This window comes from Galleria mellonella, unplaced genomic scaffold (genome assembly GCF_026898425.1).
Source record: "Galleria mellonella isolate WM207_F2 unplaced genomic scaffold, CSIRO_AGI_GalMel_v1 utg38, whole genome shotgun sequence".
NCBI lineage: Eukaryota > Metazoa > Arthropoda > Insecta > Lepidoptera > Pyralidae > Galleria > Galleria mellonella.
In genome coordinates this window covers 3,457,711-3,485,607 of record NW_026442090.1, presented here as the reverse complement: position 1 = coordinate 3,485,607, position 27,897 = coordinate 3,457,711, and the positions used below count along the sequence as shown (strand labels likewise).

General features: G+C 31.4%; 3 protein-coding genes across 3 annotated transcripts; 1 reads left to right on the top strand and 2 right to left on the bottom strand.

The window, feature by feature from the left end:
• Positions 1 to 824: 824 nt before the first annotated feature.
• LOC113523097 (importin-5) lies at positions 825 to 17,015 on the bottom strand. Its single transcript, XM_052897646.1, has 18 exons — positions 16,857 to 17,015; positions 12,554 to 12,787; positions 10,906 to 11,048; positions 10,557 to 10,762; positions 10,139 to 10,260; positions 9,014 to 9,225; positions 7,208 to 7,439; positions 6,972 to 7,115; positions 6,283 to 6,402; positions 5,795 to 5,990; positions 5,436 to 5,588; positions 4,970 to 5,143; positions 3,985 to 4,289; positions 3,706 to 3,846; positions 3,276 to 3,495; positions 2,780 to 3,080; positions 2,271 to 2,484; positions 825 to 1,663 (listed from the first exon to the last, which is right to left on the bottom strand). Exons 1-18 carry the CDS (start codon positions 16,935 to 16,937, stop codon positions 1,580 to 1,582), a joined length of 3,282 nt encoding a protein of 1,093 aa, XP_052753606.1. The 5' UTR covers positions 16,938 to 17,015; the 3' UTR covers positions 825 to 1,579.
• Positions 17,016 to 18,531: 1,516 nt separating this feature from the next.
• LOC113522581 (mitochondrial import inner membrane translocase subunit TIM14) lies at positions 18,532 to 20,192 on the top strand. The gene is made up of 3 exons (XM_026908315.3): positions 18,532 to 18,725; positions 18,806 to 19,045; positions 19,871 to 20,192. The coding sequence occupies exons 1-3, from the start codon at positions 18,723 to 18,725 to the stop codon at positions 19,988 to 19,990; spliced, it is 363 nt and encodes a 120-aa protein (XP_026764116.1). The 5' UTR covers positions 18,532 to 18,722; the 3' UTR covers positions 19,991 to 20,192.
• A 551-nt stretch (positions 20,193 to 20,743) lies between these two features.
• LOC113522580 (growth hormone-regulated TBC protein 1-A) lies at positions 20,744 to 27,880 on the bottom strand. Its single transcript, XM_026908314.3, has 6 exons — positions 27,709 to 27,880; positions 27,452 to 27,636; positions 26,826 to 27,092; positions 26,300 to 26,482; positions 24,809 to 25,062; positions 20,744 to 23,352 (listed from the first exon to the last, which is right to left on the bottom strand). The coding sequence occupies exons 1-6, from the start codon at positions 27,726 to 27,728 to the stop codon at positions 23,248 to 23,250; spliced, it is 1,014 nt and encodes a 337-aa protein (XP_026764115.1). The 5' UTR covers positions 27,729 to 27,880; the 3' UTR covers positions 20,744 to 23,247.
• Between the last annotated feature and the right edge of the window lie 17 nt (positions 27,881 to 27,897).

Below are 27,897 nucleotides of genomic sequence, written 5' to 3'. Positions count from 1 at the left end.
CATAAAATCGTCTGCAATGACCTTATAGCATGCCCACTAAAAGACCTCCGAGATGCGTGGACAAATAGTTGGCGAGATTCGTCTAAAAATACTGACCGATTTTATTAAACCTTTATTTTTTAGACACAAAAGGCTACCTAAGTCTATCATTTCTATTTTATGTAGACTTCGTGTTGGTCATTGTAGTTCACCAATATTTTTGCACAAATTTAGAATTAGAGATAACTCTATTTGTGAATGTAGTCAAGAAGATGGTGATGTAAACCATACTTTTTTTTGCCTTAGTACAAGCCCATTATACCCACAACTTGTCAAAGAACAAATTCCCAGTCTACTAACTTAAGTGATCTTTTAAATATTTCTTTTACTGAAAACCCCAATATTTTATGGATTATAGTAAATTTTATCAAAAACAATAATATCAAACTATAAACTCTATATTATGTATTTATTTTATATATTCATAGGAAATATATATTTAAGATTTTTGTATTGATATTTATTACTAACTCATATTGTGTTGTCTTTTTTAGGTTTTATACCAAAAAGTTCATAGACCAGTGGTTTAGATATAATTTCTATCTCCAGTAAGAGCCTCTTATACATGACGCTGGCAGAAATGGTCGTAAAAATAACGAGCAATTGCCATTAACGAAAAGAAGTGTGAAATGTCAAGAAAAACATGAAAAAAGTAATTCAATTTGTTCGTAATGGAGAGTTACTAAAGTCATTTCTTTGAACAAAGTTTATTAATCTGTATTGCCAAATTGAGCTAATAATTTTTACCTTGACAGCAATCATGTTGATGAATGGAAAAACTAGAAAATGTTCAATAACTTTTATTTTAGTTAAACATTGTTCAATAACTTTTTAGTTATTATATATATCTCATTGAATAAAATTATTTCTTATAAACATGTGACATCTCGTCCATTGCGAGAACAGCCACTAAGTTCCCATCGAAGCCGAAAGTGGCAAACTTTTACATCAAAATTAATATGGATGGCCGAACTTTAAAACATACAAAACCAAGGTAAATATGTAAATTTTAGTACAATATGAAGATGTGTTATGTTATCTGGCTGCCATGTGATGGATGTGATGACGCGTGATGTTTGTGAACATGATTGACATAACAATATTTATTTAAAAAAATTGGACCATTATCGATTTATTATAAAAATAAAAATATTTTAAAATCTGGCATGGTCTGAAATTGCTGCGGAATAATAAAACTGAAGCATGGGACGATTATTAAAAATATAATAAAAATATATCACAGTAAATTTTTATAAGCCCAACAAGTTTAATAGTGAACGAGATCGAAGAAACACAGTTCTCAGAAAAGAAATGGTCTATAGTTTCAGTTAATTACAATTTTACTGATATCAGTCATATTATGGACCATACAAAATATTAATAAACAACATATATAAATTATTAAACTTCATTATAATATTGTACGAGATAAACATGAGAGAAAAGTAGCAAACTACAGGAGGTCGATGCGAGAGTGGAGTGACGGAGGCCCAGTAAAGTTAGTGTGACTGGCAACGGGGGAGTGCATGTGTGCTCGGTCCTAGGTGGACAGTGCTATCTCCAGCGCCTCTTTGTGTTCGCCGCTTAGCTGCATTAGGCACGAGTTGAATAATTCCGCATTGCTCTGTCAAAAGAAAAAAAATATTGTTTATATTATTATTTAAGACAAGAGCTGAAGGCACTTTTACGATAGAAACATCATTGGCCATCTGTCCACTGCTAAATATAGGCCTCTTCCTAGTAGGGACATTTGCTAGGTATAGTATGGGGGTTGGCAATCGCAATTAGGCTTTTGCGATGTTTAAGGAGGGACGCTACTGCTCAATTCTCGTCCATTAAATTTCCTTAGTTGCCAGTTAACACGCCCATGGCAAAGAAAGGGTTGGCCCATTCTATACCAGGACCACATTGCGATTTTTTTTATTAATATATGATAATAATAATTATGTAGATATTAAATCTTTTTACTATAAAATAATACTGTTTACTTTTGTTCATACAAAAAATTGTAATGATTATGTGAGACTTCCATTTTTTGAGATTTTGACATTTTGATGTGACATTTTCAGCCTAGTGTGTTTATTTTGAGATTTGTATATTTCGAGCGTAAACCGAAAAGCATACAATCTACTAGTAAATAGTTAGCATAGTCCACAAGTTGAGACATTTTATATAGGAGGCAAATTTACCATAAAATTTATTTTCTTAAAATGACATAAAAGCAAAGTTACCTGTATTTGCCTGACGAGTGCGACCATTTGTGCATAAACCGGATTATCAGACGGAACAGCGTCACGTAGGAAGGCTTCCGCGAGCGTTGCAATAACGCGTTGCGGCGCGTCTGGCGTCGCCAGCGTTTCATGTCCATTCGCCACTAGTTCGCACAACAGTCCATACACATGCGGCGCCTCTTCAGTGTCCTCCGTTACGGGAAGCCATGTCAGCCTGCAGGATAAAGATTGTAGTTTAATTGAAAATGCATTACTTTAATTGTATCACAGCACTGTTAATGAAATGGGTTAACGCCATATATTCACATTAGGATATAAACAAATTTGTAACTTTTTTATTTTTATTCACATAGTTTAAATTCATTTTGATACAGTTGGTTTGAAATATTGAATAATTATAATTATGAAAGCAAGTTTGTTTGTTACCTCTTGGCGACTTACTGGTTTAATCATAAAAAAGACCAACTATGAAATGAAATATTAGAGCAGTGAATCCACAATATACTTACCAATGCCTGATTGTCTCGTCCCTGTTGATCTGAGAATGGTTGTATTTAATAATTTTGGTGACAGCCGAGATGGCGTTCTCTGTAGCGTTGAGGTTCTCTACGGAGCGGGCATCTGGCTCGGCTATAAGCGCAGCCAACAGCGGCACGGCACGAGCGCACGCGGCCGCGAACTGCACGCCGCCGAATTGTGCGAGCACACCGCACCCATATGCCGCCGCCTGTCGCACTTCTGCCTCGCGCGACCGCAAACCCTCCAGCATTGGCTCCAGGAATATGCTCTGGTATTTTATGCAGGCAGGACCTGTTATATCATATATTAATACAATATTTATATTCCACTCTTCAAACCAAAACAGTTATGAAACCACAGCTACTTCACGGCACAAATATGAGGAGGATACAAGCAAATAAATTTGTACAAAATATTCCTCTAGTAAATCAGTATATTATAAACCAATAAAAATAAAAAAAATATATATACATTATTATGACTCACCTCCAAATTCAATAACATCATCGAAAATGCATAACGCCCATTGGCGATCTGCATATGGGCGTCCAGGCGCCAGCAACTGAACAAGATGAGGGAGTAAACTGTCGAGGTGTGGGAAGAAGTGTTCACGATAAGCCGACATTAGTGCATGAAGGACATCCGCCACGCGGGACAGACCATACACGTCCTCGTTGTCTTCGTCAGCTAGCTGCTCTTCTACAACCTAATTTAACAATATATATAAATATATATTTAAAACTGCTTTGAACCATTTTATACATTATTGTAATGAATGAAACTGAAATTGTATAGAAATAAAAAAAAGTGCAAGTTTATTATTTCAAATTTAGAAATATTTTAAAATTTGCCAACTTCTGTGCTGTGAACATATTTTCATAATTATTATTGTCATGGAACAGTGTTTGATACTAACCTCATCATAATCCTCGTCGGAACGTTTTTGTCTGCGTTCAGTGGCGCGTTCGAAATGTTCTGTAAGCAGTTTGTTGAGTATACGTAGCACTTCTGCCATAGATTCATCTGACAGACATCCAGTGCCTAGCAGTTCAATGCACTGTAACAAATATTGTAAGTATTGTCTTTGTTATTTCAAAAATAAGGATCATAACTGATTTACAATCATCTTATAAATCTAAGCAAATTTTAATAATGTCCTAAAGTTGACACTACAATAATTCTAAAACGAATTTACCTGGGCAAGGCTATTCAATAATTCAACTTGCACTTCTAGTTCAGGCTCAGAATCAATTGCTTTAAGCAACTCGGGCAGTATATAGGCCCACATGCCCTGAATATATTGTGGCCCACGAATACGCGCACATTCGAGTAAATAGGGTAACGACTCTGCCGCCGCTGTCCGCACGTTGTCGTGGAAGTAGAATTTTAGCATTGGTACCATAAGTTTAACAACATCCTCAGCATACTCAGCGAAAGCTTCTTTCAATTCTCGGGCATAACAAACCAACATGTCACATGCTGATGCTTTGTCCTCCAAACCTACAAGAAAAAGACAAACATTTTGTAACAAAAATAATACATATCAGGTACAATAATCATAGCAGACAGTTTTTAAGACAGAATGTATTTCAGGAACTTTTATGTATTTGGTAATTTTCAACATTAGACATTGTACGTCTTTTATGTTCAATATTTAATAAATAATATATATAATATATTGTATAAATAATATATAATATATTGTATAAATAATATATAATATATTGTATAAATAATATATAATATATTGTATAAATAATATATAATATATTGTATACAATACTATTTGTGTCAGAGATTTTATGAGCTTGTGTACTTGCTATTTTTTAGTTTAAAGACTAAATTTTGGCAGTGTAGATACAGTACTGTAACTCAAGATCATATATGTGTTTCCATGCATAAACAGTGTTAATATAGTATATGTATGTACATTTAAAATTAAAATTATAACAACTACTAATATTTTATACTAATATTATAAAGTTGAAGTTTTGTTGAATATGATAATCTCAGGTACTATTGATTCGAATAGAAAAATAATGTTAGAATTGGATAGTATTTTTATCAAGGAAAGTGATATATCATCACGCTACGACCAATAAGAGTAGAGCATAAATTTAAAAAAATTGCAAAACATTGCAAACGAAGTTGTTCAGGTCAACTAATATATTAATACACACCAGCAGTTTTAATGCCGAAATTCTGTTGTTCGCCGAGAGTGACGAAATGCCAATCGACATCTCCTTCAATAGTCTCGAGGTCCTCATTGTCCAGCAACGCCACCTCGGGCTTCATCGCAGCTGTACGCATCACTGGCTCCATGACCATTGGTAAATATTGAGCGAATTTTTTGCCTGTTCAGTAAAATTTGACAATGAAAATCATCATAATAAATTTGAGGATTTGAAATTTAATCTTACATCTTTCTATACATATACAGAGAAATTAAAAAAAATATACAGGTTCCAATTAGCTACAGTATGTCATATCCATAAAAATAATAAGTATAGCCTGAAGATAAGGTAACTACAATAAGTATTGTAGTTGCCTTGTGTTCAGGCATATAATAACCGTAGTAAAATAATTATTTTACTACAATTATTATTAAAGGTAAAATAATAGCGTCATTATTTTCCATAAACTTACCCATGATTCTACAAATGCGTGACCATGCAGAGATGAGATATGATGTCTGTGGATCATCAGCAGGTAGCTGGTCGCCCTCTGTGTGCGTTTTTAGTAGTAAGTCCATAACTTCAGATGCATCTGGCATAAACTTCTCTTCACCAACAGCAAGGCCTAAAAATTCAAATTGGTTTTTTTTTTTTTTACAAAAACATGCTATAAATTATTTTCATAAATCAATTGATATTTAAGTAATATTAAATAATGTAAAATGTATATACTTCAATCACAATCTGAGAAAACATTTTGTGTTTATTATAAAGTGGTATTTCTAATTTACATTTAAGTGTGTAAAGCATGCATTTAATAAATTTTCTCACCAATAAGACTGACACATTCGATAGTTTTGCCACGTAGCATTTTCAGTTCTTGTGTTGTTGCATTAGCTATAATGTACTTAAGACAAGGCATCAGTCTGTCATAGTACTGAATGAAATCTTTCTCAACTGTATCAGCGACTGATGCTATTGTTGTCACTATTTGTTCTAGCACCAGTTTAGTGCCACGTTCAACCAGCTGAAAAATCATGTAGTAATTAGGAGGTATTGAATTTTACAATTAGATTTAAATTGTGTGAGTTGAACTAATTTTAATTAAGTTTTAACATCTAATATAGCAAGTTATAAACATTTGTATGTGACATGAGATCCCTGACTTTCCATTGAATGGAGAGAAAGGGAGCAATCGTCACATTTATTCTTCCAATGTTATGGAAGTGATGCATTCAAAAATAAGGATTGTATCACTAACGAACATTGGGTATGGAACAATAAAGAGTAATGTAAAAATAATAGGAAGCTTTTCTTACCTCTTTAAATTTAGCAGTTAGAATTTCCTCAAGTTTATTCATTAGGGCATCCAAATACTGTGTCAATATAGGTTTTGGACAGTCTTCACTGAAGTTTACCAAAGCAGCGGCCGCATGTGCCTAAAATGGGAGTACAAATCAGAACTAGGACATACATCATCAATTAAAAAAAAAATGTTTATTAATTAGGTTAGAAAATAAGAAAACAAAATTCTTGTATAGTAAACATTATAACAGATAAAATAGATTTTTTTTTAATTTAATATTTGCAATTGCCATGCAACAATTTATATCACTAGTACCATATTTACTTTGTAATAATTGAAATTAAAGTTTTTTTGGGGAATAAAATCCACTTAATGACAGATCTATATTATAAAATACATTTAATAACCATGTTTTTTGATAATGAAATTGATTCTAAAGGGTCATTTCTCTGAGCCTATCTCTAAAATTTCAATTTGATATCACAGAGGAATCTTTAGTAAAATAATTAATATCAACTAATTTTCGAAGTCAAAATTCTTATAATTTTAGTTCATAAAAATATTCAATTTAGAGAAATGGCGTCTCAGAAATGGCCTCAATATTTGCATAAAAGCACTATTGTCCTGATAACTGCTTTTTAATAAAGTTACATTTCAATACAATTAAATATGTAACCTCATTAATATTTGAATTGAGTGTACCTGCACACGCGGATTTGCGTTGTCATCAAGTACCAATAATAGCCCAGGCACCACTTTGTCATGAAATTTCTTTTCAAATACAGGTGCAAAATCAGTTGACATTTGCCCAATAGCATTGCAAGCTGCATAACGTACACGTGGATGCTAAAATAAAAAAGTATATATTAATTTTATCAACAAAAGCGCACATAATATAATAATAAATATATATAATATATTTATTATTATCAACTTACAGGGTCAGTAAGATAATTGAGTACAGCAGAAACAACTTGGTCCAATAATTGTTCCATCTGCTTGTGGCAACCCTCGCCAGCAGAAGAGACTGCCATAAGCGCTGCGTGCCGTCTCCTCCAGTCTTCAGAACTCAACATAGTAGGTACCTGACCCACAATCAAATTCAGCATTATCTTGCCACTGAGCCCACAACACATGCGATCAAGGGCAGATTCTGCAGCTACATAGTTACTGTAACAAAGATTTAATAAATGATAAAAAATTATAATACTAAATAAGAGATATCTTAATTTTTAATCACTGAACAAACTACCCAAATCTCCATGTAGATATATCATAAGATATTAGAGTTAATTTTCATTACTAAATATTGGTAGTTATATATGTTACCGAGGGACTGACATCCATATGTATAAAACATATAATGTTAATTATCTCGTTAATTAATCTTGTAAGACTCCTTTCAGCTGCATTATATAAAATTCAGCCTACATTATAGGATCTTACGACAAAATTTGTAGTACAGTTACAGAAAGATAATTAAAGATAGTATCCTAAAAAGTCTTCAATTGCGACAAACCTAGTTATTATGATTTAAAAACTAAACTACTAAATTGGTTTTGATAAAATTTCTATGGGAATCAGTCTTTAAATATATCTTTTCAGATAAAAGAATTTTCCAAATCGATTTAAAACTAATGGAGTTATGAGGTAACAAAGTTAAAAAAAAAGAACCGAATTGAGAACCTCCTCTTTGAAATCAGCTGAAATAAAGCTAGGAGGATAGTACTTACAATAGATAATAGATAGCATTAATATGTCACTGTGACAAATGGACAAAATTAAACAATATTTCCCATTTTTGGTTTTATCAGAACTAGTTGTTATTGCTCCAATGCATTTTCTTTGTGTTATCAATTGAAAAATGGAATTAATAAGTAGGACATAATGGAAACAATTCTCGAAATTGATGACTGACGGAATCGAAACATGGTCCTACACGGTCGTTCATGTGCAAAAGTTTCAAGTTACTCAGCAAGTTATGGAGAGGGCTATGCTCAGTTTCTTTGTGTAACCGAATTTAAAATGAGGATATCCGCAGAAGAACCAAAGTTATCAACATAGCTCGTAAAATAAGCTAAAGTGGTATAGGGCTGGACAAATAGCTCCAATAAATAACAACAGATGGAGGAAAAGTTGCTTGAGTAGCGATCCCAAACAGACACAGTGTAGGATGGACTTCTAATAGATGGAGTAACCTCAAATTATTGTTGGGAGTCAGTAAATGCAGGTCCATCTACAGACTACTGTAAGGTTGTCTATGGGGGAGGCCTGTGTTCAGCTGTAAACAGATAACAGCGGATGACATGATGATAATAGATGATGACAATTCTGAAAAGAATTTTAATTGCGATTGATCCCAGGGATCAACGATCGATAATACAAAAGAGTTTGCCCATTTATAATTAACGAGCCATTCTAGTGATAATGTCATATCACGTATAAATATAGTGATAATGACAACAGGCCAATTAAATCCGGAGAGATAGCGAAAGGCTCTTCCATCTTTTTAGATTAGAATATGTTTCAAGATGTGTGGGAGTTTTATACTACAAAGAAAGCCAAACAGGCTGTTAACCTACGCAGATGGAAATTGGCAATCGTCGCTAATAAACCCTATCGATAGCAAACAAAATTAAAAGACATAAAAATATGGAAAAAAATGTAAATAAAATTTTTTGTTCCATATTTTACAATCATTATAATGTTATGAACATAGTTTTGTATATAGATAGATAACTTACTCCTCGTTGTCATCATCGGCGACGTCATCTTGCAGTGCCCAATCGTCTTCGTCCTCTAATTCGCACATCATTTCAAGAACGAGGGGTGTCAGCATACGAATCCCGTCGGGTACCTGCTTGCGAACCATCGCCGGCGCGGTCTCGCATAGCGTCACCATAGCCTCCAATGTCAGTTGTCGCCAATTATCGTCAGCATTAGTATCGCCTACTACCTACGTTATAATAATAATGTAGGATAAATACTGCGCAAAAAGAAAACAACGACAGTGATGAAAACCAGAGGGACTTTGTACAAAAGTCGATTGCTTGGGTACCTCTGTCCCATTCATGTTTCAACCGTGAAGCAGTTGTGTTTGCATGGCTGTGTTTCGATTTGAAGGGTGGGATATGGCGTGAATTTACTGGGTACAGAGGAATAACACCAGAGTCCTGAGTCCCTAATGGAAAAATAATTACAATTGACATCTTCGTTAATAGAGCCGTTGAGATTCTTGCGGGTTCTTAGCGGATAACGATATTCCAAACTCTCCAGTAAATTTATAAAAAACAACAATTAAAAAGAGCTTGCAAACAAGTCTTCTTAAAGAAAGATGTTTTGAATTGTGAAGGACACAAAAATTATAATTATAGCTGTATTTCAAGAGTTAAAAATATCATCTATGTTAGATACTGATAAGTTTAGTGAAAGAATTCTCCATTGCTTTCTAGGATTAGTGGATAGTATCAGATCTAAGAAATTATATACTATTGCTGTAACACTTCTGGTGTCGTATTGTATGGACATACAGATAGGGAGTTATACCAAAAATTAAAACAAATTTGTCTTTAAAATTTCAGTATCATAACGGCGACAAAGTATGCATAGCAATCGACATTTCCGTTTTAAATCATTATTAATTATTTACTGTACAAATAACTATAAATAGATTAGATCAGTGATTTAGTTTGTGCAATTATTTCTGTTTCACTGCCTAAAATAAATGGTAGTGATTCAAGGCTATTATCATGTATGTTCATTGATAAAATTATTCAATAATAGAGGTTCACATCAAAAATTATTCTATATTCATACAAAATAAAATTACCGAATTTCTTAAAGGGAAATAGGTATAAATAAATATTTACCTTAATACAGATTTGGAAGATGGTCTCCAGCTGTGTTCGTAAGAATTTTGGAGCAGACTCTGCAAGTTCGATGAGTACTTTCAATGCAGAATCATCTTCTCCCTGTTCAATTGTTCGGGCTACTACCTATTTAAATTAAATTAAATATTAATAAATGAAATAGTTTTTATCTAAATGTACAGTAGACATTATATATATGTATGTATGTATTGAGAGGTACTATCAAACTCCAACCTATTTAAAAGGTTGGTGTTAGCGAAATTCTCTATTTGCTGTTGCACACTATGGCAATAGCACACATAATTATAACATGTGCATGTAGGAGTTTGTGTGCAAAATAAATATATTAAGAATATCTACATTTGTTTTAAACTATAAATGGCATTTAAAATGACAATGTCAGGATAATTTTATGTACTTGCCTGCATTAAAGGTAGAAGTAAATCACTGAAATGTTTTTGAATAGCAGGTTCTTTTTCATGTAGTAATATAAATGCTCCCACTGCCTTAACAGCCTGAATGCGGAGCGCTTCAGCTTCTGTGGGCTCCAGGGAAGACAGGAGCATTCTCTTTATAAGATCCAAGTTTTCATTTTGTAGATTTCCAAAAACTCCTGGTACTGACCTAAAAAAGAGGAGCAACTATTTGGTTAAGGGATAAAACAATTTAGATATATCATATCATATTATATTAGATATTAGAATAGAGTTGTAATCAATAGAAAAATAATATAAATTTATAAACATGTAAGTTTAATATTTCCTTACGTGAACATCCGAATGCCAGCCTCTTTAATATTGGGATCTTGAGAGTTAGCACAGTTAAACATAAATTGAAGAAATTCTGGCCATTGGTTGACGCCATCATCGTCAATATGATTTCTCGCGAGCTCAGATACTACATCACAAATCTGTAATACAAAAAAAAATTTTAATAAAGAGAAAGAATTGTAGGAGTGTGGATGTAAATTATTATATATTTGGATTATTGGGTTGAGACGTATCCATTTATTAATCAAGACCATTGTTGGATCTTAATTGTTATTAATGTAATGTAACATCAGGATAAAAAGTTACCTTTTGTCAAGACAGAACATATCTAAATGAAAACAAAAAATCAAACCACAAAAGGTATCTACTAAAATTTAATATAATAGGGATTATACTTGCCAATATTGATAAAATTTTGGTCCATTGATGCTACACAATACATGCAATACGTTAAACACAAGATAAGAAAATTATTGTGATCCATGTGGTAATAAGTCCAGTGCCTACTATTAGGTCACAACCGAAAATACCGCTGACTTATTTATTATCCATTACTTGACTCGACAAACTTATTTCGCCCCTACCTGGTCCATTTTCTTAGCGGGATGAAACTAAGCTATAACTCGAGTTGGAGTAAATAATACACATTTATATTTATAAATGTGTAAATGTAAAAATAATATTTTGCTATGCTTTTGCAAAAAGAAAACAGTGACTTTGTGATGAGAATTCATAAAAAAAAAAAACTACAAAAATAAACTTTAGTAAAGATATCATGTAATATAAAAGAAATACAGGGGAATTTAATATTCTACTCATTAGTTAAGTAATTTAAAATCCTCTTTCAATAGCCTATATTTATTCCCTTCCTTAGGTTTTATGGATAATTTGTGTTTAAGAATAGACACGCAATTCTTTTGATATTGATGTAAAATCAGCAATATTAAAATCGTCTATCTAATGTAGAATAATAAAATTCCATAACGGTAACAAGGTCATATTATAATACACTGATCAATATTGTTCTGCACAATACATGTCCAATTTTCAATTTCATCATACCTACGATTCATTTCAAATTACCTCTCATGGTGAAGACAGCATCAATTAGAATTCCTTGTGCCAAAGATCAATTTATAATAACAAATACACATTTTATAATCCTACCTTCAACAAGTTTAAATGTATAACGTTAAAAGAACTAACTGCTTTGCTTTAAGTTGAGAAATAGGACAGTTACGACGACGAATGGGTCTTCTTACCAGTCTAAATAGTATAGTGGTAAGGGCATCAGGGAGAAACCTACAATAGAACAGTTTATACTAATAAAAAAATGAACCCAGTAACCTTGTTTTGTCACCTACTACCCAGGTAGTAGGTGACAAAACAAGGTTCGCTGGGTCAGCTAGTTATTATATACTAGTGATCTGTCCCAGCTTCGTATGGTGGATAGATAGATAAATTAATACCTTAACATAGAATCATTATTGTAATTTTATTTTAGTATTTCTATTTTATATACATATAGCCTATATTACGGATAATGTAGCTTTCTATAGGTGAAGAATTTTTAAAATCGGTTAAGTAGTTTTTGATTTTATTTATTTTACATTTATGCAAGCTGTAAGAACAAAATATGACCAACCTTGCGTCGCAGTTGTTGAGTAACTTCCATTTGTAGGGTGAGGAGCAGCTGTTCTCTAAGCATTGACTGCTGTTCAAACGGTAATTTCGGGAAAAACTCAAAGAAATCTGTGCTAAAAAGTCGCCGCAGGAATACTGCCGCTGTTTGTCTGATGTCCTCACCGAGATCTGCATTTTGGATAGCCCCCACCAAATGGACCACTTTTGTCTCAGTTGGAATATTATTGTATGCTTCCTATAATGATAAAATAATTATTAATTTAATTGAGTGCAAATTACGTATACAAAGAGAAAGTTAGGGGTTTGCATTGACAATAAACTTTTACTAACAAAATCTAATTTACATAAAAAACATAAGTTTAAATTAAATATATAATTAAAACCAATGGTCTGGATTATTACATGGTGCCATTTATTTCTCTAAGCACAGCCTTGTTCTATTTAAATACTAATAAGAAATCATTAGTTGTAGTTATATAGTTCCAAGGCATGTCCTTTAACATTCTAAGAACATTGGGATCCTTGATATCGACATCTCTAGTGACGTACACTTTCATGGCCACCTCGTAGATAAGGTGAAGCTGGCATCCAAAAACGGGTGTGCTTAACAGAGCGAGGCAAAACTTGACGCCGGATCAACGACTTGTTTGATTGTTCTATAAATCCAGCTCCACATAGAATATATCTGTCACTTATAACCGGGAGCACCTACATACCTGCTTGAACCCTTCGACTTAATGCAACGACGAGCTTCGAGAATTGTTGACGATCCCAGGTTTTTAAGCGGTATAGAACCTTCAAGTCTCAGGAGAGATTTTGCCTTAGTCTACGTGTTCTACTGCTTGTACAATGGACTGTTCTCAGAGGAATTGTTCAATATAATGGCCACAGTCACCATTTTACCATTGTACATTTCGATATCGACAGGAAGTTCACTCTCACATCTTAGAGGCTGCATGGTCGCGTACAGTGCGGTTTCGGAAATGATTCTCCCACGAACGTTCAGGTTATGGAATAAGTTCTCTATCCAGTTTTTTCCAAGAGACTACAACATGGGTTTTTTTTTTAAAAAAAAAAAAGAGATGTTTCTTCAATGTCGGAAACGCGGTAATGCCTCTGGAATAACAGGCGTTCATAGGCTGCAGTAACCGTTCATCATCAGATGGACTATAAGCTTGTTTGCCACCTCAGTGATATAAAAAAATAATAATAAACATATTTATGAATACAAATGTTTATATTGTACGGGAATCGAAACTGCGATCATTGAAAAATAAGGCGACGTGTTAAACAGCTACACCAAGGTCGTTACAAAGTACAGCAACATACATGACGCGGGCGAATTTGCAAATGCAGCTAGATAGTAAAGTACCTAATAAAAATGTAACGCAAAGTTCCAAGTTAATTTTCTGAGTTACTTTTCGCGAAGTTTTATTGTATTGAAAATAAGTATTACCATCAGGTAGGCTATATGCTTGTTTGCTACTATAGTAGTGTAGTATAAAGAAAACAACAATAATTAAATTAGCTATTTTATGCTTTAGCCTAGCCATGTGTTTCAGCATTACATGAAAATGAGTGAACAGATTTCAATGAATTTTTATGAGTAGTTTATTTTTATCAGAATCGATCTAACGAATCAAGTTTTCTCCATTCTAAGAGGTCACGTATAGCGGAGAAGGCACGTTTACTAGGTTAAATGTTTCCGAAACGATAAATCTGAGGGCCTACCATAAAATGTTTTACGAAATTTCGGATCCGAACGAAACAAAAATTTGATGCTAAAATTACATGATACGTATCGTTTAAAAATATTAAAAATGCTAAAATATCATTCCTTTGAACTTTTATGGTAGGATTTATGACAAACGAATTGTTAAACTCCATTTACAGGGTCGATTTCGGTACGAACAAAAACACGAAATTGAGACCGAAAATTCGGAATTTCATTTCATGGTAGACCCCCTGGTTCTACAAAAACATCGACTTCGCAATCATAGTACAATCGTTAGTGCAGAAAACTAAATTACAGAATAAATTTTAACACGTTGACTGCCAACTGAAATAACTCGTAGATTTGCGTTCTTTTCTAGGACACCAATTACGATTTATCTCGTCCTGTTTTTTAATTAATTTAAATTCAAGAAATAAAATAATTTTTGTTTTTCTTTTTAATTCTTTTTGATAAATATGCGTAGTGCATAATTAGAGTTTTTAATAATATAATGTGATTAAATCAAATTGTTATTTTAAGCCCGATATAAACTTTGTATGGGATCAATTTGAAAGTATACGAGTACATACAAGCGGGTGCGAGAGGGATATTTAAAAATTAGTAATCGTATTCGTTACGCTGTTGATTCGTAGAAATTAGTTATGATACTTTTGTTCTAATTTTTCATTAGATTGATTAGATTCTTTTGTTTTTGGTTTGGTTGTTACATTACATCATTATTCATTGATTGACTTAGCAATTTATTGATTTTTAGCTCATTTTCTTGGTTTTTTTTTTCATAAAATAGGTATAATATAATATAATGGCAAGCGAATTTAGAACGCGGAATTACGTATTAATAAGTAAAATTTAGCTTCGCAATAAACAGATTTTTAAAGAAAAATGGTTGCTTCAATGGTTATAAAGTTAATATGGTACATAATAACACGAGTGTAACAAATGCAAAACTAATTAGTATGGTTCAGAGTCGGTGACGTAATCGCAGAACAATAATTAGGACCACCTCACCTCCTTTTGCAGGTCGATTAAAAATGCTTGGCATAGAAGAACACCGTCAAATAAATGAAGACACTAACGGTCGGGATCGCACAAATGTATGCGAGTTCCCGAAAAAATACAACGCAAATGCTTTTATTTCGCATTAGAATTGCGTAGGGTTTCCAATCGAACTTTATAAATAGAATATATCCAATTTCATGTAGGCGCACTTTAATCTAAGACAGACTTTATGATTGTTTATTTTTTTATTTTTTTGTATAATGTGCACTTACAAGAAAAACAAAACGTATTTAAGTATTTTTTCTTTTGTGTAGTATCTACAGTAAAAAGTTTGCTTAGTTTGTGACTAGATGGCAGTAAGTATTGTGTCTAAGGATATTTTCTATTTCATGGCCATAGCATGGTTCATTACATGTATAATAATAAGCAGGTACTACACAATCACACCAATTGCTTGGTTCTAGAGCTAGAATACTCTGTGTTGAGATATTAGAAAATAAACACCTGGAAGGCACGTACCAAAAAACCCAAACCAGAGGTAATTTGGAAAGGTTAAAGATTCTCTAAATTAGCTTGACCAAGAATCAAACTTGGGATTTGATCTATGCAAAGAGACATGCTTACCACTGCATCATGGAGGTTAAATTCTAGAAGTTACAAAACAGAGCAAGAGACAATTATTTTTAAACATTAATTTTTAAACATTTAATTATTATTAAACATTGCCAGATTACCTTAAGAATTTTAAGGGATATATTTATATATATTCAGTAAGTACCTGGAGCCAACTAAATTCTAAAGATGACAATAGCAACCTAAAGCAAATGAAGTACCTACCAATTTGTGTATCTAAGGTCAATAATGTAATATATCTATTTATCACTACATTTTAATTTACTTAAAACAAAAATTATTTGTTTAGTAGGTAATAATTTTTTTATAAGCAACAACACGATCAGTCTTTCTCTCTTTTTGTAACAAACATGGTGTTCTGAAACTAAAATTTAGTAGAAAAATAAAGTACCTCTTTATATGCTATAGCATGATGCACAAGCTGATGGACAATATAGTTGAAATGGCTAATCAATGCTAATAAACATGAAAAGTAACGTGCATTTCACATCACAGTAACACCTATGGTGTTTAACAATGGGCGTTACTGTGATAGCATTGAATTTCGCTAAATTATTTAATATAATTTTCAGGTGTTTTCAATGAAATAAAATTATTTTAAACAGAAAACAGTTCATAATTGATAAAAAAAAAAACAATTCCCGGCAAACGCGCGTTCGGCGCAGCCCTTGTAACGGTAATAGAAATATTTTTTTACATACAAATAATTGTAAACAGATTAGAGTACTACAAGTAAAGATACGTAATTTTTACAATAAATTAAAAACTAATTATATATTAAGACATGAACAATAAGTATTTATTGGGAGCTTACAAATTGGATCCACCATGACCACGTTTCAACACGAGGCTAGTGTTAGATGTTACTCATACTAATTACGCCAAAATGTGAAGCCGTAAAAATGTATTCGTTAGAAAACATATTATCAGCACTTACTTCTGCTTGGGATCTGATGTCATTTTCCGGGGATAATATGGTATTTAATAATTGATAAAATTGCGCCTGATCTCCTGCCATGTTGAACTTCTTCGAAAAGATATATTTTTTTTTCTTAAATTTTTATATGGTTGGTCATTTCTGTTCCTCGTGTTGCCAGTATTTAATAGCAAAATAGCATAGATTAGGAATACCAGTGGATAAATACATTTTAATTATTTAGTAATTAGGAAGCAATAATACTTCGTAATATTATTTTTTGACTATTAGCAATCTTCATTTAGATGATTGAACTGTTTGCACAGTTTATGCTATTATGTGAGATGAAATACATGTAGGTAGGTAATACAGGGAGCAGATAATACTGTATATGTCTGTTTACTGTATAAATAATCTAGTAGTATTATTTTATTGTTACCCAATTCCCTTTGGCCGCAACAGAATATATTTGCTTTGCTCTTTTGAGGGCAAAGCAATAAACTGAGTTGTAACCATTTTGTATTGTTATGGCACACGCACAAATAAAAAAAAATTTACTTGGTTTTATGTATTTTTTTAATCATTTATGTTATCTTGCTTTTTATGTATATCTATATATGTTATAATTTGTATGTATAAGTAATGCAAATAAATTTATCTATCTATCTATAATATCACTTTAGGATCGTTGCTATAAAATTTAAATTTGATATCACAGCGAAAGCTTCTGGTATCACAGCGAAAGCTTCATTCAGAAGACCAATATAAACTGAATTTCTATTATATTTTAGTCAAATCATTATATATTATGGCATAGTGCAGTCAACCGTTGAAAATAAATACTTAATTCTATTTTTGTTTACTTATATTCAATTCTGAAATCTTTGGATTATATTCATATACCATATTGTTCCTGTATATTTTGTTTAAAATAGACCATAAAATGGTAATTTCGTGAAACTATCTAATTAAAATATTAAATAAAAAAATAGATTTAGGGAAATGGTGTCTCAGTATCAACCCCGTTTAGATTGATTTCATAAGTCGAATTCTTTATAAAAAAGGAGACAAATGTTGTTTTTCTTTTATTTTGAAGATGTCATAAAATTTTATTTAATATACGATGGTACAGAAATAAATGTTTTATATAATCTAGTAATGTACGATTTGTTATTGACAAATAATTGACATATCAAACATTTCTACATACTAACCTAAGAACAAGGAATTATGTAGAAGGAATGATAAAACAATGTTGCCTTCTTTCTTCTTAGCAAATATAATTAGTAAAAAGAAGATCAAAGATACACATCAGTTGTCATTTTTCTCAATTCATAGCAGGCTAGTGTATAGAAAATTTTTGATATATCAATTATTTGTCTATGATAAATTTTATATTACTAGATTATATATTATTTGACACGGTTTATGTAGAAAGTATGCAAGTAGGTTGTATCTGAATTTTATAGGGTTATACGGTCGTTTAACATTTTTTTATACCCTAGCCTGCTATGAATTGGCAATTTTATCACTCCTATATAATTTTTTGTTCTTAGACACTAACCTTTCGTCCTCTTTTTACTAATTATATTTGTATAAGAAGAAAAGAGGCAACCATTGATTTACAGTTTTTATTTTATGATTCCTTCTATGTTCTTAAGGTTTTTGGTAGGAAGACAAATAAAAAATAAAGACTTTGACGTTTATACCTTTAGAAATGTAATCTGTGGTTCAACTTCAAAATAAATTTTGCAATATCCATTCATTATAATAGAATTTGTTATCTAATTATTACCTAGCAAAACAAGAAAATTATAAAATGAATTGAAAATAATTTGTAATGAATTAATTTTGTATTTGTTCGTAGTAAATTACTGAAAAAAAACTATGGTATTTAAAATAACCTCAAATTTTGTAATACATTGTATTATTTTATCACCTATTATTAAATTACGTTTTCTTGTTAACAGGCCAGTTCCATTATTTTAGCAGGCTTAGGGATGGCTGCAGTTGGATTTGCAGGTCGCTATATCCTTAGACAAATGCCCAATGCTTCTATGAAATTTTCTGAAGCCATGAAGAATTTGCCTAGATTTGATAGTGAAACACTGGCTAATTCTAAATACTACAAAGGTGGATTTGAACCTAAAATGACAAAAAGAGAAGCTGCATTAATATTAGGTGTCAGCCCCACTGCTAGTAAAGCAAAGGTAATTTTATTCTATTATGAGAATTATAAATTGATATAATTTTTATAGCCTTTTTCATAAATTATTGTAGATTTCAAGAGCTCTTTAGTTAAAACAACAAACAACTATATATTATTATTCTATTGAACGTTTAAACAGTGTTACTCATAAACATATTTTTTCAAATTTACACAAATATTGAAAGAATTACATTGTTATCTTGCAAACTTGTTGAGTTTTAAGAATTTTAGATTAAAAAAAACCTCAAAAATGCTATGTTGCTTTTAATAAAAATTTTGATAAATATTTACTCATTATTATTGTAATAGCAACTATAAAAAATATATTCCTATTTTAATTAAAAAACAAAAAATACATTAAAATGTAAATGGACGTGGATAAGGATAAGCAAATGTAATGTTAATTACACACATCTTTGAAATGGAAGTGCAAATCGTATTTATAAAAATACATAAAATATTTTAGATCTTAGAAAATTTATAATTTGCATTTATATGCATAAAATAATACATAGCTTCTTAGCAGTATAAACATGTAGTTTAGAAGTCACATTTTTATATAAATGAAGAAATATAAGATCATAATATTTTTATATAAATAAAATCACATGACAGTTTTTTATCATTTTTAGTTAAATATTAATAAAAAAATTTAATCATTTTTACCTAATGCTCCTGATTTAAAAACTAGATAATTTGTCTTATTTATTCTTATTTATATTTATTTATTCTTGTCAAAGTTGATCTTGAAATTTAAGTTTTAGAAAATTATGCTGTGTTTCTATTATATACAATTTGATAATTACAATATAAAATATGTTTTTAGATAAGGGATGCACATAGACGAGTTATGTTACTGAACCACCCAGATAGAGGAGGGTCTCCTCTTATTGCTGCAAAAATAAACGAAGCTAAAGATGTTCTTGAAAGTGGTAAATCACAATAAAATGTAATACAAAACATTTAAAACATTATGTGAAGTTGCAGTTTGTGGATAGTTTAAATTGTACACTGTAATAGCAAAATCAAAGACTTTTTTATTATTGTTATTACTTTTTATGTTCAAACCTAGACTAGAATAGAAACTTTGTAGTAATAAGATTTTATAAATACATGTAAAATATGTTAAAATAAAAACTGTACTTGAAGTATGGATTTTAATTTAATAGTTTTATATTGTTGTTATTTTTTTGCATCCTCCAGCCAGCTCCTCTATCCTTTATCTCCCTATACGACATTAATCAGATTAAAAAAAAAATCGTAGTATAGTCTACAGTTTTCTGTTATAATAAGTCTTATTTCAATTATACTGACCATTATAAGTTGGAAATTTATCTTATGATCATATAGTACATGTCATATTGAACCAATGTCTTTTTTTTTTATTTGCTTTCATGTTTCATAGAAAAATGGCTGAATATATTGTGGTGAAATTTGCACAGTATACATATTTTCACATATTGAAAATTCCATCACAATGCTAAATATGGAGCAACATGAAGGCTAGGGACGTTTTAGAAAATTATTTTTATTAGTTTTTTCAAAAATTGTAAAGTGTTGTCTCTACTGTGCAATAAATGGCGTAAAAAATAACTATGAATAATGTACAAAATTAAATTTTGAAGTAACCTAAGGTCAAGTATTATATGTAAATGAATTAATATAGAAGAAAATTGTTTAAATGGAATAAATAAAATACTTGTTAACATCTTGATAATCTATTTAATTGCAATGAACATCCAAATTTGTATTATGGCAAAAATCTAACACACTATGGGGATTTAGATAGCAACAACCTAGACCATCAATCACAGCACATTTATACTACGGGATAGAAAATCAATTTAAAATTATTATACAAAAATCTGTATTTAATTTGTCTTTCAGAAATCTTTTGTTTAATTTTTATACATTAATTGATGTGTTTAGTATTTAAATAGATTTTAGTAATATTTTTTAGTAGTATAATCTTTAAAGCTTCTGGCTTTGTAAATGTATAGAGGCTACTTACAAACTGTTACAAAAACTATATAGGCATAATGACAAACAATTTGACACATTTTGTGTTGTAATTGATAAATTATAATATCAATATTCGATATCGAGATAGTATCGATTTTATTACTAATGTGCTATTTTCACAACATTAAATTGAGCATAATCATAAAAAATAATTATCTTCACAGACAGGAGTGCAGTTTTATTGTCAGATGGTTTTGTAAAAAAATACAAGAACAGGCTAGGGACGAAAAATAACAGAAAAAAGATTTGTTCGTTTAGGTAGCTGTAAGTATAGTACTTACATTATAATAAAAAATATCTAATGATTACGTAAAATAACAAACAACGTAACATACTTATAATGTATGCAAAACTTATAGAAATAATATGTTAACCTACTTACAAATATACAAATTAAATTCTAAAAAAAAAAATACACAGCATCCATTGTCATGCAATTGTATCACACTACCACCAAGTTCTTGATTGTAAAACTATGTATAACAATTATTTTACACATTCAATTTCGGTATACCTATGTTACCTAATAGTTCTAGGAAAGAAAATTAAAATCTCCATTTATAAATCATATTCTTTTATGTAATGTACTTATAGGTACTTAATTAATGTTTTATCTTAATATGACAATGAAAATGCACTTTTATTTACTTTGTCTATGCTCTCAATCTATCATAATAATGAAACAATGATATGTAATGTTGCAATGAAAATTATTGAGCATAGATTGTAGCAAAATATTGGTTTCTTAATATTCTTCATCATAATAGATTGTTAACTAGTCCTGTTCTTTGTAGACAATAAATTATTTGTATATTCAAATATAGATATAGAAATTCAGCTAGACAGAATATTAAAAATTTCATGCATCACCTTAAAAAAAATTATGAGGCTGAAAAAAAGAAGAAAGATGGTTGGTTATCTTCTAATAAATATTCTATTATTAGATTAACCAGAGAGAACTTAATTTATTTTCTTAAATGTATATAGTATTATACTGGTTTAGATATGCATGGCTCAATCAAAATCAATCGGGGGGTTCCTTAAAAAATAGTTTATTGAAAAGTAGAGGAAAATAATCATATTAAAAATTGCCATATTTCTCAAATAGTTAAATTAATAATTAATTCTAACTGCTTCTTAAATTACAACCGAATTCATAATTACAGGGACTTTTATGAACATTATTGCATCACGAAATATCATTCATAAAATAATTTTGTACGTAACTTCAGACAGATTAGGTACACTATTAGTCTAGTTCCTAATAAGTCGACACGACAGCGAAAAACGAGTCTTATGCGAGTTTAATAAATACACCGCTTATGATTCATGGTGTATCATCAGCCATGCAATGTTGCGCAACTACATGATTGCCTATTTTATAAAACTAATAGCTGACCGGCAAACGTTAAGTGTCCTACCGAGATCATTTTATCTTATCGGGATAAAAACTATGTTATTTCTCAAGACGGAGCGACTAATAGCTATATTATAATTATAATATATAATTAGTAATCTGGGATGGCAGTTATGGTTAGCAATTTTTAATAAATGATAATGAAATGGCAACCTCGCCCGCGCTAATGGTACACACTGCCGCGGCAGAGAATGAAAAGGTCCGTCAGTTAGTCCATGTGATGAATATACCTGGAATTCAGAATCAGATCTTGTCTGACATGCTTTACGCAAGAACTACTGGACGGATTTTAATAAGATTTTGTATAATATTTAGGATACTTCTTACTACAGTAAAATATCTCATTCACATGAGAGGATATAAAGATTTATTACGCGAACGACGTTAAGAGCAGAGCTATCTGAATCAGAAGTATAAATAGTGTGACTGACCCGTAATGTACAAATAATATAAATCAAAATTGTATATTAAGGCATGACATCGCCTAGGTATTGAACGGATGTTGTACTGCTGTAGTGTCGATCTATCAGAAACTGGCCTCAATTTATTACTTGACCACTAACAGTGGCAAGGGATGTTATAACACATTACTACACGTGTATTAAAAAAGTTGTATTAATAAAGTCACCTTAATATTTCAACAGATGCAAACAGCTTATATATTGATAGTAAAATAACAATTTGGTTGTTTGGTGTTTATATCAATTTTCTTGTTCTTCTAACAAGAATGAGATCAAATCTTCCATGACATTGCTAAAGTTCATTCACCGCGGTTCTTTCTGCTGTTGTTCCCGGCGTTGTTTAGCGAAGCGTGCTCTTAGTTTGACAATTTTTGAGTTGGAGAGAGTTCCAGGTACTTTAAAAATTGACTGAAAAACAAAATCTCCTTATAGAATTCTTATTATGGCATTAAAGGGGCTTTGACTCCGGTATGTTCTATACAAAATAGACTTATTTTAAACAATTACTAAATCTGATATTTTTCAAATAGGAAAGGGTAACTAATATCTAGGTTCTCTTAATGGGTGATAACGAAATGGTAAACCTGCCTGCGTTATCGGTATACGTTGGCAGGGTACCAGGGTTGATAGGTGAGGATGAAAGCAGGTCAGTTAGCTCATCGTAACAAATTCCACTATAAGTAACTACGATGGTTTCTAACGGGAACCACATTAAGGTCGACCTGAAAGGATGTATTGCTTCCTCCCCCCAATATCTAGGTTAGGTGGGAAAAGGGATTGTTACAACCTCTACGCGTGTAGTTGAATTCGTCGTTGTAGACCAAGTAGCATATTTCATTCTCCCCTATCATTCCCGTGTTAGTGCCCCGCTAGTGTATGCCGATCGCATGGATCACTATATTATTAAAAAAAATCCAAGTTAGGCGGAGTGGGAGGGGATTGTAATAAATGAGAGTGGCTTCATTATCTATTCTGTCAGGATGATTTTCACATAGTCTCTGCTGGAAACTAGTGTGGTTTATACTTGCTAACTATGTCATGATGGGGAAAAGGGATTGTTAGCAATGGCGTTTGACAGCCCCATTGCTAGCAATATGCCCTATTAGGTCGACCTCCACGTGATTCCCCCTGGAAACATCCATCGTGAACAATTCTTGTTGAATTCGTTACGATGGGCTAACTTATCGACTTCATCCTCACCTGTCGTCCGTCACTGGTGCCCCGCTGGTGTAAACCGACAGCGCGGGTGGGGTTACCACTCCATTATTACCCATTAAAAAAAACTATGTCATGATGGGTCAGCTGATCAGACTTCAATCTCACCTAAATGTGGAACCACATAAATGTGGGTTATAATTATATTATCATCCATAAAAAATTTTGCTCATCTTTGTATATATATCACCATATTTATTTAATTATTAAAGTTTAATATACCTAAATAGTGTAAATGGAGGATTTAACACTATATGCCGTATCTACCATAATAACTGAATAAACTGACTGCTCCACTTTAAATGTTAGTTAAGTTGCAATTATTTATATTTATTAGAGGAATTCATTAAATTAATAAGGTAGACTAGCTGTGCCTATGATTTAGTCTGCTAGTTGTAGAAATTAATAATAAAAAAATATGCATTTTCTTTTATGATATAATCCTCTATGTGATATTATATCATTGAAGAATAATATTTTACCAATTACAGATATTTAGATATTGTAAATTAATATATCTAATTTGTAAAACAAAAATAATTTCGATTGCCACGTCTATAAAATCATGACTGTAGGTAGCTATTTATTTAATATTAATAACATGGAATTATTGTAAAGAAGTTTTTGTATTTGAACAAAACTAACCTACCTGCATAAACTCATGACAATGTAATGCGCTGGCATTTTTCACAATAGCCTTAAAACATTCTGCCAGTGCTGTGAAGTCATTGCATGCTAATATAGTTGCTCTGTTCGATTTTATAAGTGTCAAACAAACTCTAAACAGAATTTTGGAGCCTTCATAAAAAAGACAGTCCCATATCCGTAGTACAGTCTCAATAGGCAAGACTTCTGCAAACAAGCATACAAACCATTTAGTGGTTATAACAGCCCAAGGGAGACCTGTAAGTAAACATTGACATTGATTAGTATATTTGCTTGCAGCTTTATAAACATGATATACTATATTATTTAATAAAAGTTGTAATTTTAATCAATAACTATAAAATTAATCAAACAAAAAAATTCAAAGAAAATGATGTGTTTTTTAATAAAGTTTATAAAGGATATTTTTTCAATATTATCCCATTGAAATCAAAATAATATAAATCGTCATAGAGATGCTTCGAAAATATGGAAAGACAACTATGGGTGGTAATGCTTGCACGTGGGCATGCAAATTGATAAGAATAATAATTAAGATTGTGTTATACAAAACAAAATGAATTCAATTGTGGCAAATCCAGATTTTTTTATTTACCTAAACTATTGAAAAAATTTTAATACAATTTCTATGGGACCAATTTGTATGTATGCCCTTTCAGATAAAAAGACCTGACAGAGTTATGAAGTAACAATCATAAAAAATGCAAATGAATTTAAAACCTCCTTCTTTTTGAAGTTAGTTGAAAAGTAGATATTCTTCACAATCTCAAATATTATACCAAGTTTAATGATGATTGTGACAGTATAGACTGGCGGGGCACTAGTGAGTGATGAGATAGGTGAAGATGAAAGCAGGTCAGTAAGCCCATTGTGATGAACTCAAAAATTAACCAGAATGGTTTCTAGGAGAATCTTTGTGAAGTTTGGCTTGATAGGATATATTACTAGCAATGGGACTGTTAGGCTCCTTAACTAATAATCTCTATCCCCCCAACGATGATTCAAACAATCATGTGTTAAGATGTCAAAAGGTAACAAACTCGTTTACCCAATTATAATATTAATAAGAATAGTGCGACTAGGCTAAAAGAATAATTGATTGTTCTACACTATTATGATTACCAGAGGGAGACTTTGTACAAAAGTTGTTTGCTTGGACACCTTTGTCCCATTTGTGTTTCTACTGTGAAGCAGTTGTGCTTATGGCAGTGAATTTACAGCGTATAGAGGAATAACACCAGAGTCCTCAGGAATGGCAATGCATGGGAGGTATCATGGGTGAAACAGTATACTCTAATATGCCCATGGTACTGCTCATGTCTATAGGTGATAGTTACCACTTTCCATCAGGTGGGCCGTCAGCTTGTTTGCCATTCTAAGTTGCATAAAAAAAATCTAGATTAAATTTATGCATAATAGCACTGAGGTGTGTTTTAATATGTAGGAGATTGGTTATCAATAAATTGATACTTGCCTAGATTTATCACATGTTGATGCACATCGGGCACTTTAGATTTGACTAGTTCTGATAACACTTCAATGTCTACAATGAGTCCATCCATTGTTTTAGTGTAGTAATCTGGCAGAATCTTTTCTACCAGGACTTTGAGTAACCAAAATGAAGTTTCCTCATTTTTTGTAGCCAAAAGGAGCAGTCCTAAAAATACAAAAAACAGAAGGTAGGTGTAACTACATCAGTTACATGGGATATGTTTATTTCAATTTTTTTTTTAAGTCAATGTGTTAAGGATAACATTAAATAATAGTGCAATAAATATATTTTTCTTTTAAATTCGTTCATTGTTAAAGACACCTTTATATTGAAATTGATCATTACTACCAAGTTATCTATTAATTTCTATATGGTTTTCTATCACATTACATTATTTTAGGATTGTCATAATTGATGAAGATACTGTAGTAAAAAAACATATACAAAGTAAAATATAGTTGAATTAACAATACATATTATTATATACAAAAAAATAATACATACTGACCAGCTATATAATTAAGACCTTGACAATAGCCCACTACCCTATTGCTATGGGCATATGCTATGAGGATGTTAAACAAATGTGCTTGGTGATTGGCCTCCTTTGTGAAATATATATTGTCTGGGAAAGTGCGTGGCAGGTCAGTCTTCACAAGATCAACCAGTTCCTTCTCAAATGGACTATCTAATATTTTTTGATATAAATCAGGGCATTGCTCTTTCATTTTATCTGCCTCTGATATAGCCATCCATACTGATGGGCGATGTTCGCCTAAAACATATTAGATGTAAAGAAAAATGTCATGAAATATTAATTATTTCTCCAGCCATTATTACGCAAAGCAGTAATAAAGTAGTAAAAGTATACATGCAGTATTTAAAATTTATTTCATCTTCATAAGGTTCTAATTTCTTTGCTTACTTGTTTTTAAAATGGTGAGTCTGTTATTTTAAATAATTATCGAATCAACAAAGGTAATAAGTGTAAGTAAACATTGCGTATAGATCTATAAGAACACTAATACTTTTCTTAACAGCGATAGCATAAAATTAAAATTAAAAAAAGGCCTATTCGACTGAACAAACGAAATGGTAAGATGCAGTTAATAATAAATAGTAAACAGTGCTTACTAGGAATACCCTTGCGAACGTATCGTTTGACAGTATCGGTGCGTTTGACCGACTTTCCTTCACCAAGTAGCACAGCCCATTTTTGGGCTCTTGTGGCTAAAACTTTCAAATATACAGACATGAAGTGTTCATAACTATCATAGTCAAAGTCTTCATGCCTCTCAAACCCATATTCGTCCACACCGCTGGAAACAATAATAAATTAAGCACAGCTTAATAAATTAATGTAAGCGATTGAATTTCTCACAAAAACTCACCTAAAATTTGATTGTGCCATTTTGAGTAATAGATTGTACTATCTTTTATATTGAATTCATGTCTGAATTTAAATGAATCACCTAGATAATTTCACTACGCCCCCAAAATAAACTCCTGATACCATAACTTCGTTTCCCTACTAGCAATGACAAATGACAATTAGTTATGACTTTACAGATCAACTGTTA

Coding starts and splice junctions, on each gene's coding strand:
- LOC113523097 (XM_052897646.1), bottom strand. CDS start 16,937: ATGGCAGGAGATCAGGCGCAATTTTATCAATTATTAAATACCATATTA. Junction 7,440..9,013: donor GCCGATGATGACAACGAGGA/GTAAGTTATCTA, acceptor TCTTTGTTACAG/TAACTATGTAGCTGCAGAAT. Junction 3,847..3,984: donor TATTGAATAGCCTTGCCCAG/GTAAATTCGTTT, acceptor TATTTGTTACAG/TGCATTGAACTGCTAGGCAC.
- LOC113522581 (XM_026908315.3), top strand. Junction 19,046..19,870: donor CCACTGCTAGTAAAGCAAAG/GTAATTTTATTC, acceptor ATATGTTTTTAG/ATAAGGGATGCACATAGACG.
- LOC113522580 (XM_026908314.3), bottom strand. CDS start 27,728: ATGGCACAATCAAATTTTAG. Junction 27,093..27,451: donor CGTTCGCAAGGGTATTCCTA/GTAAGCACTGTT, acceptor AATATGTTTTAG/GCGAACATCGCCCATCAGTA. Junction 25,063..26,299: donor TCAACATGTGATAAATCTAG/GCAAGTATCAAT, acceptor GTTTACTTACAG/GTCTCCCTTGGGCTGTTATA.